Below are 15,747 nucleotides of genomic sequence, written 5' to 3'. Positions count from 1 at the left end.
CTTTTTTACAAGAATGAACTTTTTAATAAATCAGATTTATGTTTTAGAAATTCATAGAACTGTATACAATTCATGTTAAAGTTGCATTTAGTATAAATGCATGCTTCCAATGTTTCGATTTTTAATTGGGTTTTTTTATTGGTCCACATATTGTTCACTAGTGAAAATATTTGTCATTGGTGGCATTAGATCCAGGGAGGCATAAGCAAAATTAAATGATTTTAAAAGATACATGTTTATCTGTGAAATATTTAAAAATTTTGGCCCATCTACATTGTCTCGACTCATCATTTTGTTGCCATCCTTCCATTCTTCAATGTTTTCACTGGTAATATAACTTAATACACAAATTTTCATTAAATAGTTTGCTTTCATATAATTAAGTTCCAGTGATAGAAAATGAACAAAACACTTTCCTTGATCTTCACCTAAACAAAGTTTTCTGAAGGTACTAATATTCAATTTACTATTTCAATTCACAAAATAAGGGACAAAATGGTTATTTTAAAAAATAAATAAATCTAAAGGACAGCAGTTAAATGAAGGATTTCCTCTGAAATAAAGGACATATGGTCACCATAGGTATAATATATTTTTCTAATGGTTTAGCATCAGCAGTTTACACTTTTTATTCAACATTTTTAACAGACATAAGGTGCATTGCAAAAGTTTAGGTCTGCTCCATTCAGTTAAGCAGACATAACACAAACACATCTAAAGAAACCAACACACACATTTATTTGTGTAGGTAGCAGAAACATGTAAAAATAATATGACATCATTAAACTAGCATATTATTTGACGACTGTAAATGCATAAACACAGAAAGTGAGATAATCCGTGTGTTGCAAAAGTTTAGTTCCACCACATCCCCAGAGAAATAATGATCTGAGCCTGCAAGTTAAACATTACAAACTATTTCATACATGTTAAGAGTGAAATCATCATACTGCTCAACTTTGAGTTGTGTGATTTGCTTGATATAACGTTTATGGAAACATGGGCTGTGGCAAGATGTTGTCTGCCTATGAGAGAGGCAAGATTAATGCATTAAAGCAGCAAGGGCTGTTCAACAGGGCTATAGCAAAATGGATTAATCAGTCACATAATGTAGTGAACAATTATGTATGTAACCAAGAGGATTACAACCAAAAACCCTGTTCAGGACGTCCACAAGCATTCAGTGAATGTCATCTTCAACAGGTCATAAACACCCTAAAACAATCAGGATCATCATTCAGATAGTTGGCACGTGATCATATGGTTAATGTTCATGTCAACTCTATCAAGATCTGTAAGGCTCAATGGATGACTGCTTTACAACAAGAAGAAATGTCAGCCCAGATTAACATCAGACCATAAGATAGCACAGGTAAAATGGGCTAGAGAACATTCAAATTGGAATACAGAATGGAAATGAGTAGTATTCAGCAACAAAAAAAATTTAATTTAGATGGTCCTGATGGCTGGAGCTACTAATAGCAAGACATCAGAGAGGACAAGAAGATTTTTCCATATACCAAATGGGAGGAGGATCAGTAATGGTCTGGAATGGTTTCGGATACAACGGAAAGACTAACATCACATTTCCGAGAGGTGTATGAAGGCTAGAGACTACCAGGAACTGTTGGATATGCATCTTATGGCATTTGGAGAGAGGGTTGGAGGACCATTCTGGACATTCCAACAGGACAATGCACTAATCCATGTAGCACACACTACATGGGAGTGATTCTTAGACAATGGTGTGCATGTAATGAAGTGGCCTGCTAATTCCCTTGACCTTAACCCCATGGAGAATCTCTGGGGAATCCTCACTAGGAAGGTGTACACCAATGAACGTCAGTTTTCACCGTTGCAGAACTGCAGACAGCCATCACCTCTGTACAGAACGAGATAAGTCAAGATGTGCTCCAGAGACTTTTAGACAGAATGCCTCATTGTGTTTTTTACATTAGGGTGCAAAAAGAGGGGTTTTTGAATGATAATATGTAATTTTAAATGGTGGAACTAAACTTTTGCAACACATAGATTATCTCACTTTGTATATTTATTCGTTTATAGTTGTCTAATAATATGCTAGTTTAATGATGTCATATTATTTCTACATGTTTCTGCTACTTTCACAAATAAATGTATGTGTTGGTTTCTTTAGATGAGTTTGTGTTGTGTTTGCTTAACTGAAAGGAGTGGACCTAAACTTTTGCAATGCACCTTATATTCTACTAAATATATTCTTAATTCTTATAATGATAATTAGTAATTTTAAAAACTATTTAAAAGGAATAATTATAATCAATTAAAAATATTATTGGGCTGCAATTTGAAAAAATTGTAGACCTATAAATTCCACTGTCGTCTGTCCATCTGTCTTTCCTTAATCTCAAGAATGGAGTTAGATGAAATCTGAGACCTGATATGGAAATCTTAGGTACAGAGGGCTCCGATTAACTATATATGAACTTCCGATGCAAATAAGAAGTCATGTTATTTCAATTCAAAACTTTTCCCTGAAAGCAGTTAATGGATGACCAGCACGAATCTATTGTTAAAGGAAAAGTATGATGTACAGGGGCAAGGCACTACAGTACTAATTTGAAGTGGAGAACATCTATTTTAAATTAAATAAATGAAAAATATGATTAAAAATTGCAACCCAGTTTTGTGATGATGTCACAATAAATAATTACTTTTAGAAATTAGAGATATCAGAGTATAAAAAGAATATAAAATTTAGATGAGAATTGATTATATTACTTTATTTTGTTAAAATATAGGATTATTGTTTATTTTAAACCATTGCAAATTCATAAATTAAACTAGTAAATGAATAATTTTTAGGTACTTTGATAGACTATGAAAATTTTGAAGAGATGAAAATAAAGATAAAAGAAACCAGAAAATGGTGTTAGCCTCATCACTTCATTATAATGCTGTTGATTGCAGAATCAGTAAGTCAACACATTTACTATCCTATATTCTACAAGATGCATGAAAGAAGACACTTTATCTTTACATAGCAGTAATTCACTTTAAAACAGAATTATTCAATATATACAGATATTCCTCACTTTACAACCGAGTTCCATTCCGATGACTTCATCATTAAGCGAATTGATCAATAAGAAAGGAGCTCACACCGGGAGTATAGGATCGTTGTAAAATTATAAAATTATGCAACAAACTTCAAATTTATTCATAAGAAGATATGCAAATGTACATACAGTAGTGAACCAAAAATCGGAATCAATTGGGGACTGGGGTTGTTCAGATTAGGGATTTGTTCCGATTACGGTTTATGTACGAAAAAATATATTAACCTGTCCGATGTTCAAATTTTTCTCCGTTGCGTGTCGCTTCCTGTTGAATTTTTCTCCGTTGCGTGTCGCTTCGTGTTGAATTTTCGTCGATTTTAAGTCTAATGAAAATTTTTATAATAATAATCGAGGCTATCGTATCGTTAAAAATTATTTCTGCATTTTGTACAAACAAAATAAATATATTGAAGAATATAAAAAACATGAAAATTATACTTTAGAAGTAAATTTAGTATCAAAAACGTTCAATTCAGCACGATACAGTCCGACTGAAAATCGTGCCGATTACCGACGATTCCTATTACCGGGGTTCCAATTTACGAGTCTCTACTGTATTATCATTTGTTTATTTGGTTATCTGGAGCTGTAGAGGGTCCAGGTAAGGGAGATGACAACAATGAAATAGACGTTGTATCTTCAAGGGTGGGGTCCTGGATGTAACAGTCAAAAAAGAAACTTGTAAGTGCAGTTTGCTTTGTAATCTTTTTTTCTTGATAAATTTCTCTATAGCACTAAAAGCTCACTCATCCCACATCCAACTTTATTAAAACATTCAGTATTTGGATCCATAGGCTCAAGTTCCAACATAGCTGCATTAATTTTGGAGAACACACCAGTTAACCCATGTACCGTAAATTTCTTTTTCACTTCAGTTCTTTCCTCTTCTTCCTCTTCCAAATGTTGCATCGCTTCTAACTTTATTAAATCCTCATTTGTTAGCTCTCCATCGGCATAATCCACTAATTCAGCAATGTCTTCCATTTCAACATCTAAATTAAGTGCATTGGCAAGGCCTGCAATTGTTTGAATTACATCAGTTTGTTCAAGATTGTCAAATGATTCGATATTGTTCACGAAACTTTTTATGCATTTTTCCATATGCCTTGCATACAATTATCTGTCACTTCATCCCAAGCAGATTTAATGTTTTTAATGCAATCTAAAATACTGTATGATTTCCAAAAATCACAAAGGGTTACTACATCATTTTCTGTTTCTGCTACAGCTTGGAAAAAGTCGTGTGCAAATAAAATGCTTTGAACGTAGCTATAGTGCCCTGATCCATTGGCTGTAGGACAGCAGTTGTGTTTTTAGGAAGATACACTACCTTTAGGTCAGGGTGTAGATCATCAAGATGCTGGGGGTGGCCTAAAGCATTATCAAGCAGGAGAATAATTTTAAAAGAAACTCCCATTTTCAAACAATAATGCTGGACTGTGAGGGTATGAAAACCAATCTTCAAATAAAGATCGTGTCATCCATGCCTTTTTATTTGCATGATAGTACACAGGTGGACTGTTTTTACTAATGTTCTTTAACGCACGTGGGTTTTCAGAGCAATAGATCAGGAAAGGCTTTAATTTGAACCCAGTGGCCTTCCCTTCCAACGACAACATAATCCTGTCTTTAAAAGCCTTGAAACCAGGCATTGCCTTAGCTTCTTTGTGCATATAGGACTTTTCAGGCATTTTCTTCCACCAAAGCCCTGTTTCATCCACATTGAATATCTGTTCCAGATAGTAGCGGCCTTTTTTAATTATTCCATTCAATTCGTCAACAAATTTTTCTGCTGCTTCTACATCTGTGCTTGCGCCTCACCACTGATTCTCCAATTATGCAGGTTGAATCTCTGCCTAACTGTTGCCATCCATGGCTTGCTGTAAATGATTCTGTCAATTTTTCACCTTCATGTGCCTTCAAAGTCTCAAAGATACTGCATGCCTTAGCTTGAATTATTAAAAGGCTTATCGGCATATTAATTTTCATCTGGTTGTGAAACCAGATCGCCAATAATTTCTCCATCTCATGAATAAGATCTTTTCGCTGTCTAGTTATTATGGCTTTAAATCCTGTTGATGATTTCACTACTTCTTCACTCTAACTTTATCCTTTAAAATTGTTGAAATTGTCAAATGTGCCAATTTCAAGTCACATGCTATTTCTTTAACCATTTTACCAGCTTCATAGTCTTGTGTGATTTTTATTTTCATTTCAAGGTTGATAGCTTTCCTTTATTTCTTAACAACTTCTCCAGATGATGCCATACTTTTTCTTTTCGTTGACATCTGTACTACTTTGGGGTTACAAATATGTAAGAAAAAAGAGGTTACACAGTGACTGCTTGTCAGAATGAAACTGACTAAAAAAGTGCATAGCAAGCCTGTAGTACGCTCAGTGCGCATGTCACCATTCATCACTGACTGACACTCAAGCTGAGAAAGGGGATTCCCCGAACTGCAGGTCAAAACTCAATTGGTCGTTAAGCAGATAGGTCATAAAGTGAGGAGTACCTGTACTATAAAAATAATAATAATAGTATATTATTTTTAAAAGAGCTTCAATTTTTCACATTCACTTAAACATATCTGAAGAGAGAAGAAATATATCTACATTCCTATTTGAACTTGAATTATGACAAAATCATAAAATAGCTTAAAAGTAAAATATTTTTTTTTCTTAATAAAAACTGCATTAATTAATGATAAGTTTATAATAATAGTTATAATAAATTGTATCTTAATATGTAATCATTTATTATTTATCTGCAATATGTTGTTTTCTATTAAAACAATAAAAGTATTGTATTATAAAATAATCATTAGAATAAAATTTTTAAATAGTTTGTTTATATTATTTTAAAAAAATGTCTGTAAATGAATGACACAATACATTGCATATTTTCACAGAGGTTTCATTTGCTAGGTCTCTACTGAGGTTTCAGAATATTTACTTTTTAATCTAGTTCTAACTGATTAGAATTATCAGGTTATAATGCATTTTTAATCTGTAGTATTGTTTAAAATTAAATTATCATATCTGTATTTTACATAAATTTCTTTTTAATTTTAAAAGTGTTATATATTGTACAGAATCTGATATAATTTTAATTAAATAATTTACTTACTATAAATATTCTCATTCTCTGACATATGCATCCTTGAGGAAATACTTGATTGTGGAGTAAAGTACTAAAAGTAAAAAATATATAAAAGGCCTTTTTTTAAAATAATCTTAATCTTGAAATAATGAATACTTAAAATAACTACTTTGCAAAAAATACATTTAATCTAATATAGCTTCTTTATTAATATTTCTATGGTGTATAGATACTATAGTATTATTGTTTAAATCAATTCCCAATATTAAATTTCTCAGTTTATTAATTCATTTATTGGAATAAATTTAACAATATCATTAAATGTACTCCAAGACAATTAGCAAGTTAAATAAATTGCAAATTTCATTCATTAATTCTAAGTATTAGATATTAATAATACCTAAGTTTTTAACATTGTTCCATATACACAATGGAATATGTCAATTCAAAAAGACCAAAGTCCATATTTTATCAATAATCACTTTATGAGTGAAATTGGGTCTCTAAGGCAAGCTGCATCATGTGGTGCATAAGATAGGCTAAAATTCCCTTTCAGTGCTACATGGGAGCATGCTGAAATTCTGAGACAAATCAATAATGTCTGATGTCCAGGACTTTAGCCCTTTTTGAATTGCCTGGCCACTCACTCATTATTTGTAACAGTAACAGAGTCATAAAAAAAATTTCTGCAAAAATTAGTCATTCTGTAGCTTAGTAAAATTTTTCAAGTATCATCTATTAATAATTATTACAACTTTATAAGAGAGACCTGAGCTACAATATTTTGGTGTCAAATTACTAGATGTCAATATTTCCTAAAGTAATTTATTTTTCTAATAAATTAAGACATGAATGTTACAATATAATGCACATCATAAATATGAGATTTGAGTCATGAAGTTTATGGCTGGGTGAATGGAAACAAGCTTCTCATACTGTAGAATAATGTAACACCAAACTTAGCTGGTCCTACATTGTGTGATGCTCAAATACCACTTAAAGCTGCCAAAGTTCAAGATATGAGAAAATTCTAACCTATTTCTCTCAAAGTGCACAAGAGTACCTAAGTAATGTATTGAGTGATGAAATTGCCAGTTATGACTCATCAGAATGACAATAAGAAAAGAAGGATATGATACCTAGCTTTCCTCATAAATGTTGCATATAATATTTTTTCATGTATTCAGAAAAATATTAGAAAGTTGTCTACATAGAAAATGAAATGGAAATACACTGGAGATTTAATAAAAAATAACTTTTTATTTGTAAGAAATAATCTGTTATTTGTTCAATTCAAAACAGGCTGAAGTTCAAAGCCTTTGTTCCTCACTGTTGTGAAAACCTTGCCAAAAATGCAGATTCCACTGCCAATAAATAGACAAACTAAATGTAATTTATCATTTAGTTCAATCACAAAGACTGTATCTTTCAGTGTGCTCATACAACTCAGTTTTTTGCAAATGCAGTTTATAAAATTTAGGTTTGCTGAACAATGGCTCTTTTTATACTGACAGCTTTAATTCAATAATAAGTTAAACACACTCTTTTGTGTGTCTTTCTTCACTTATATATATTTTTTGTAACTTTATAATGAATGAAATTATCTTCAAAAATTAGATTTTTATATATAAAATAAGATATCATATTATATAGAAAGTTGAAACTTAACTACTACGATATAATTAAGAACAATGACAACATTTATATTTAATTTCAGAAATAATCATACTTCCTCAGAATTTGAACTTTGTTGTTTACTTGATAGAGATTCTCCATCACTCAATTTTGTACTATTAAAAATATTTTTATATTCATCAAGTGAAGAACAGGTAGTCAAAGCTAATAAAATTAGCATTAGTAAGCTCGATTTTGAAAGTTCTACAGCATTTCGACTTAAAAAGAAAAAAAATATATCAAAAAGTTTACTAAAAACAGGCATTTATAAAATAAAACATATAATTTATTAAATACAGTGAAGCATTGAAAATCTGGATGTCAAAAATCTGAATTCAACTGTCCAAAAATGGAAAGTAACCTCTTCAATGGTAATTTGGTTATTGATGTTCTTTTGGCTTTGCATTGTTGATGTTCTAACATTCATTCAGAATTCAGAATTTTTTACTTTTGAAATTATGATTACTTTTATGTATTATGTAAATTATATTCTGAATCTTTGTAAGTATTCCTACATTCCTTGTGAAATAATAACTTGAACTTAGAACACCTAGTCTTGAATTAAGTGTATTTGGAATTTACAGTATTTAAAATGCTAATTTAAAAGTATATTTGAAAATCTGGATGGAGTTCTTGCATCAGTTAGATCTGGATTTTTGATGCTTCACTGTATAATTACTGATTATTTAATGGTATAATAATTATAACTAATAAATAATTAATACAATGCGTTATAATATATATTTTGCATTTATTCTTTTCTTTGAATATATGAAACACTATTAAATTATTGTTTGGAAAACTTTTAGCTGCAATAAAAAAGAGAATATAAAGCAATTTCTGGTTTGGTAAGTTTATTGCTTTAATTAAATTATAATCAGAAATGCACTATAAGCATATTTATCTACTTCCTACACTAAGCATAATTTCTTTTAGTACAATATTAATGATTTAACTAAAAAATCTAATACCATATTTTCTTAATTCTAGGACACCATAAATTCTAAGATGTGCCATGAGTTTAAAATTGAATTTTAAGATTTTTTCTACAAAGGAAAAAAATTTTTAAATAATCAATTTTATTTAGTTTTAAGTAACAAGTTAGAAAAACAACAAATGTCACAAGAGAGGTAATGTTTTGGACTGGAAATATTTTGGACATAAAAAACTGATTTTAAGAAGCATTTCTGAAGAAAAAATTGGTAAAAAGTACATCTTAGAATCAAGAAAATGAAGTATTTTTAATTTGTAAAGTGAAACAAATAAAAGGACTACTCATTCATATCCTATCTATCTTATTTATCATTTAGTGATGGTTGTTATTTATTTTTAAGAATATAATTTTTTAAAAATTATTGTCTTAAGTTTTAATTTGTCATTAATTTTCAGTATTAATATTATTCATACCTGGAATAAAAAGCTAATAATTTACTTTCTACCAAAAAAAAAGAGTGACAAATTGAGTCTTGATTTGAATCAACAGATCTCATTTTCTCTAAAACCTTCTGCAACAAATTTATGCATTCAGTGCTCAAGCTAGTTGTTACCAATAATCTTTCAATGGCCTGTATAAAAATTTATAATACTTTAATTTATTGTCAAAATTAATGTTAATATAATTAATTATTATTTAGCTGTTTTTAAAGACTGCTATTATTACATGAATCTGGAATTTTGAATAAGACTAGCTCATCATTTTCAGAATTCTAGATCCATTATAAATTGCTTCTTAAATCTAAATTGTCAATGCTTTATGTTCCTTATTCTTTTTCAAGAAAATGAAAATAAATATTTCACTAATAATTAATCTAAATTTTTACTTGAACAACTCAACTTTCTTCAGACATATAAAGAACATAATAAAACTTGTTAGAATAAATTTAAAATACAAAATATTACAAAAATTATGTAAAACAAATTAATTTTAATTTATATAACAAAAATTCTATATAAATAATATATGCAAATTAAAATAAAAATATACTTTAAAAATCTGATACAGTTAAGTTAAAAATTAAGCAATCAGAACTATATCTTCACATTATTCACATTCTTCAATGCTAAGAAGGATTTGATTGTCAAAATGATTGAAAAATTTGCAATATATATCATTTAATTTATCGATGATATTAGATAGTTTCTGGAATAAAATTTCCATAAAGTTTTCTTTAAACCATAATTTTTATGAACAGAAATACTGTTCTAAAAAATAGAATTACCATGGAAATATCTAAACTAGCAATTAAAACAGGGCCAGATTAACCCACTTTGGTGTCCTAGACATTTTCTTCTTACCAGACCTCCTCCCTCTCCCACAAGAAATAGAGTACACAAAAAATATAAAACAATAAATAAAAGAAAACTAAAACAAATCTTAAATTTTTATTAATAAAAATATTTAATATACAACAATAAATTTTAGTTTTTCTAGAAAAGTTTGAACAGTTTGTTTATAAATTTAAAAAAGTTGAAGTTTATTTTATTAAATGTCTAACAATAGTTGTTATACAATAACAATATTACCTTAAAATATTAATTGTTTAATTTAACCTTTTTGATTAGTATTTAATATAATATTTTACCCATGAAAGGTAAATTGAATAATGAAAAAGCTAATTTAAATAAAACCCAAGGAAGTTTTAAAAAAGTAAGTATATAAAAATGAATAAACTTAATTTAAAAATTCAGAAAAGTAAACTATCTTATTTACAAATCTTTTCAAAATAGACAGTTTAACAGGCCCTTCAAAAAACTGGGCCCTAGACATTTGTCTTATTTGTCTATGCGATGATCTGGCCCTGAATTAAAGAAAGATTTTTGTTAAACAGAAGAGAATTCTACTTTTTAACTATATATTACAAGAAAGAATCAATTTATAAGAAAATCAATAAAAATTTTATTGCAAAAACCATACAATTTCTTTATATCAGTTATGTAAAATAAAGTAAACTAAAATTAACTATTCTCATTTGATTTTTCAAAAATCTCTATTTTAAATTTTTTCTCACAAATTTTATTCTTTATTATTTAAAATTTTATTATCTAAATAAACATATTTCAAATAAATCTGAGACTTCAATAATACATATTTTGCTAGAAGACTTTATTTACCAAATCTGTAATTTCTTATCTGACATCTTGATCACAATATACATTTAAAAAATATATATATGGTCTATTTTCCTTTAAATGCATCTTTAGATAATTTATATCAATTAAAGTTTGGACACTATGTACATAAAAAATATATATATTAATTTTTCTCTTCAGTTGCAAAGCCTCAAAAAACTCATGACTTTTTGAGGTGAGTAAGCATTATATTTTTAAAAAAGATCACTTGTGGCTATCAAAATAAGATGCATTCCAGTCCTAATATCATTTACATACTAAATATTAGCTCAATGGACTAACATTTAGTTGGCATTTTTGCTATTATTTCTGATTTCCATTATAAAATATTCTAAAATATTTAATAAAAATCTGTTTATCTTAAACATAATATTCTAAAGTATTTTAATTATGTTCAATGTTTTGTAATGTTGAGTGATGTAATGTTTCAACATGATTATGTAAAGTATTATAAGATAAAATCATGTAATAAAATTATTATAATCTTAACCACTCTGCAGTGATAGATGGATATATCCATCAAGGGCGATCACATGGCAGTGGTGAACAACGTCTATATCTGCAAAGAAATTTTGTGGATATCGCCAAAAACTAGCCGAAAATTACCAAGGAAAAAAATTCACATAAAAAAGGAATTATATGACAATAAAAAAAGATTTTTCTTTACTAGACATAACTGTTTTAAAAAATTTTTTTGAAATGGAAACGAGAGAAATGCATGGAAAAATTCTTAAAAAATTTCCCACGTTTATTCTCCACTACATCGTGGTAGCTCCATATCTGACTAACCCACTGTAGAAAGGTTAAGTTATCCATTCTAAAATCTCTAAAATTATTACATTCACTTAAGATTAGCTCTATATGTTACAAATAAAGACATTTCCTTATAATTTATAATAGCATTTTCATTTCATTGAAGAACACAAAATATTGTATATATGTACAGTACCTCAACAAGAAAAGTTTGTTCTTTTTTTCTCAAACATTCCCATGTATCTAGAAGTTTAGATAAGAAATGACATCTTTTATCATACAATTCAATTTCTTTCATTCTGTAAAATTCAATGATTTAAAATTAACAATTTACTTTTAGCGATTAATAGTAATAAAAACAAAAATGAAATATTTAAACATAACTTTTGCAATAAAATATGGAATAGAATATCACACATATTTGGAAAGTTATATTTGATATCTCATTCTAGTATAATTAGTATATAATTAACAGTAATATTCTAACTTAATAGCTCCTCTCCTTATTAAATTTAACTGATGAAACATCTTTTAGTGAATAGAAATATCTATCTTTTATTGGTGAATAGTAAGCAAGCTCTAGTTTGAGAATGAAGAAAAGTAAATGGCAAAATATAATTAACAAACAAGCTGCTAAGACTTAATTGAAATAGTATTGTAAATATAGTAAGTATTGTAAATAGAAATCAAATGCTATTTAAGTTTAAACAATAAGAGTTTTTATTAGTTTTTCAAGTTGAATAAATCTTTTTGGTGCTATTCAAGGTTGTGTGTGATTGAGTATATACTGGAGCAAATACATTTTTAAATAAAACTTGATACGATTAGATTACAAAGTATTGACAATAATAATGTAACAATATTTTAAAACAATTTTTGATATGAAACTGACACTATGAAGGACTTTTTGTTTAGGGCAATGGTTCTTAAAGTTATTAATCTGTGGACCATTTAATCCACAGATTAATAACTTAATAACCACTGTGTGAAGATATTTTAATCCTCTGGCTAAATAACACAAAATTGCATTTAGAACATAACTATTTCAATCTTGTGGACTATCTGGAGAATGTTCATGGGTCATCAGTGGTCCACCAACCATATTTTGAGAACCACTAGTTTAGAGGATACATCAAACAATAATGCCTTAATAAAATTCTTATAAGCTTAAAATAAAAATTTCATTGTCAATCTTTCAGTGTTTTCTAAAATTTTATTTGATAAATGAGATTTTTCCACATAATTTTAATTTGTAAATTGAATTGTTTAATATTGTATGTAAAAGTCAGTCCACTAAATATAACTATTAATTTTCTATTGTAGATTAAACAGTTGTTACATTATTAATGATAATAAATTATTTGCAATAAATAAATTTGCTATATTTGAGTTCAAAAACTTAAATTTAGGTTTTCACTTGCTTTATCAAAATAAAACTATTTTATTTTTCAGCACAATTTATCATTCCATTTTTGAGAATAAAAATACATAAAATATTGATTTGAAACTTTTAAATTGTCACAGTTTGGAATCATAAATTTGGTTGCAAAATAGAGATGGCCACAATTTCAAAAACATTATTCTGTGTACTCTTTAATACTTATTTCTAACTACAAAAAAGGATTATCAGGATTAGAGGATTAAAATTATTACCAATTTTATGTATAAGCTGCAAAAGAAAAAGCTGTAAAGGAATGTTAACTTTTTCATGGATAAGACACTCTCATACATAGACTACAGCCTTTAGTCAAGTTTTAGGGAATGACTCCAGAATAAAACCAATAGGAAAGGAACAGCATCAGAAGTAACATTATTTACATAAATCTCACTTTATTATGTACAAGAATCAATTATACACCATTTTAATAGTCTTTTTTGCCAATTTTCAGGAATGCTTTAAAATTACTATAACCAGTATATCACAGAGAAACAAAATGTGATCAGAATATGCATATTTAACTTTATCTCATACAGTTAGACGTTTTAAAATAAAAATGTGGGAACATTTTTGGTGATTTTTGACAAACATTTGGCAATTTTTGGTTACTTTCAAAGTGCTTTTAGTGACAGCTAATTGATAATATCTGGTAACTCTGTGTCCTTCACATGTATAGTCAGTTCATTAAGATACTTAGATTTTTTTATGTATTAGTCATCATTTTGTCCGTTAATCACACATGATGAATTTTATGAATATAACCTTAAGCCTTATTATTAAATTTAATTCAAATGATTCATATCACAATCATTATCATTTGATAATGATTGTGATAATGGAGAAAGGAGGAGCTGATAACTGATATGTCATATCAAATGAATGAGAGTGAAAAGGTTTTTTGTTAAAACTTTTTTGTTTTTTGATTCTAGCATAAAAAAATTTTTACAAGATATTTTTAAAATATCAAGTTTAGGGTATTTTACAAGGGTATATACAATACCCTTGTAAAATACCCTAAACTTTGTTATAGACCATGGCCAAGTTTTTGGCTAGATTTTGGTGATACCCCCAAAAGAATTTAACGTATATATACGTCCCTCACCACTGCCACACGATCGCCCTCGACGTATATATACGTCCCTCACTGCTGAGTGGTTAAGCTAAAAATTATTTAACTAATTAAATTTCAATTATCATTTCATTTATTACACTGAAGTAAATTTTCTTCAAAAAAATAAAAAAATATATATTACACAGAAATTGTTTTGCCCGAGTACTTTTTGTTTACAAAAAGCATTTCAGACTCTCTAAGTTCATGACAGTTGCAGAGCAGCATCTTACAATAAATTTTTTTCCATTCATAGACATTAAAAAATTGTAAACATAGTATACTATAAAGTCTAAAGACTTAAAATAACTTGTAAAAAAATTTTTATGCCAAAATCAAAAAAAAAACAAAACGTTTTAACAAAAACCTTTTCACTCTCATTCATTTGATATGACATATCAGTTATCAGCTCCTCCTTCCTCCATTATCACAATCATTATCATTTCATTTGAATTAAATTTAATAATAAGGCTTAATATTATCTAATCTGATTATGCAACATATTGTCACATGATTATGTCATTATTATAAATTTAAAGTTTGATAAAAAAAAAATTAATCTTAATAGCTACACTTGAATCTGCTATCAATTTGTATGACTTATCAGCCCACAGTTTTCAATTGAAATGTTCACTGAGAATTTATTAGACCAATATGTACATTTCAGGCCTATTATTACCCTTTGTCAATTGATTTTATCTCATACCCTTGTCTTTTTCAAACTGTATACTTGACATTAAATTTTAATTGTCAATCGGTATCCTCCTCATTGTTTCTCTGGCATGTGAATATCTGTGTTCTAAACACACAGATATTTGCATGACAGAAAACAATGAGGAGGATACCAATTGAAAATTAAAATTTGATATCAAGTACTGTACATTTCAATTAGATCATTTAAAAAAAAAAAAACCCTTTTAAGTGGTTATAAAAATGAATTAATAATGAATTTATAAACACTTTTTACAGTTATCTTCATTGTTTTTATAAATTGCAATAAAAATATCTTCCTGTTTTTCAATATATTTTTAAACAATTTTTTCAAATTTGTATTGATATTAAAGTATAATTGATTATGCAATTGGCAACTGATTACACCAAGCAAATACCCAAGGTCACATTGATCCCATATCAAAAAGTTAATATTTATAAAAACTAACTGTTATAAAAAGATAAGTGCAATGAAAACTTTCAGTGCCATTACCTTTAACTTAATTATCAATTATTATGAATACCTTCTATTGAAATAGAACTTTTACTCACAAGTGAATTGCTGGACCATAAAGAATCTTCACAAGGGATAGAAAAATACCCAATCTTCGCTTAATCAAACATAATGTATCTTCTTCAAGATTACCAATTCCAATAAATAAATATTTTAAAAACTAAAAGAAATTAAATTTATTGTATTCTTTTTAATCTATAAAATAAGTATTGTCAAAAAATATAT

General features: G+C 28.0%; 1 protein-coding gene across 1 annotated transcript in view; it reads right to left on the bottom strand.

The window, feature by feature from the left end:
- Positions 1–15,747, bottom strand: part of HPS1 (Hermansky-Pudlak syndrome 1 protein) — a 28,491-nt gene that overhangs the window by 9,661 nt on the left and 3,083 nt on the right. The window contains exons 3-7 of the mRNA XM_067286725.1: positions 15,561–15,682; positions 11,948–12,050; positions 9,277–9,434; positions 7,925–8,087; positions 6,223–6,286 (exon numbers count right to left, since the gene is read on the bottom strand). Coding sequence (XP_067142826.1) covers positions 6,223–6,286; positions 7,925–8,087; positions 9,277–9,434; positions 11,948–12,050; positions 15,561–15,682 — 610 coding nt within the window. The remainder of the gene's footprint in view (positions 1–6,222; positions 6,287–7,924; positions 8,088–9,276; positions 9,435–11,947; positions 12,051–15,560; positions 15,683–15,747) is intronic.

This window comes from Centruroides vittatus, unplaced genomic scaffold (assembly GCF_030686945.1).
Source record: "Centruroides vittatus isolate TY-2023 unplaced genomic scaffold, ASM3068694v2 scaffold_386, whole genome shotgun sequence".
In the NCBI taxonomy this organism is placed as follows: domain Eukaryota; kingdom Metazoa; phylum Arthropoda; class Arachnida; order Scorpiones; family Buthidae; genus Centruroides; species Centruroides vittatus.
This window is presented reverse-complemented; position numbering and strand designations above follow the sequence as displayed.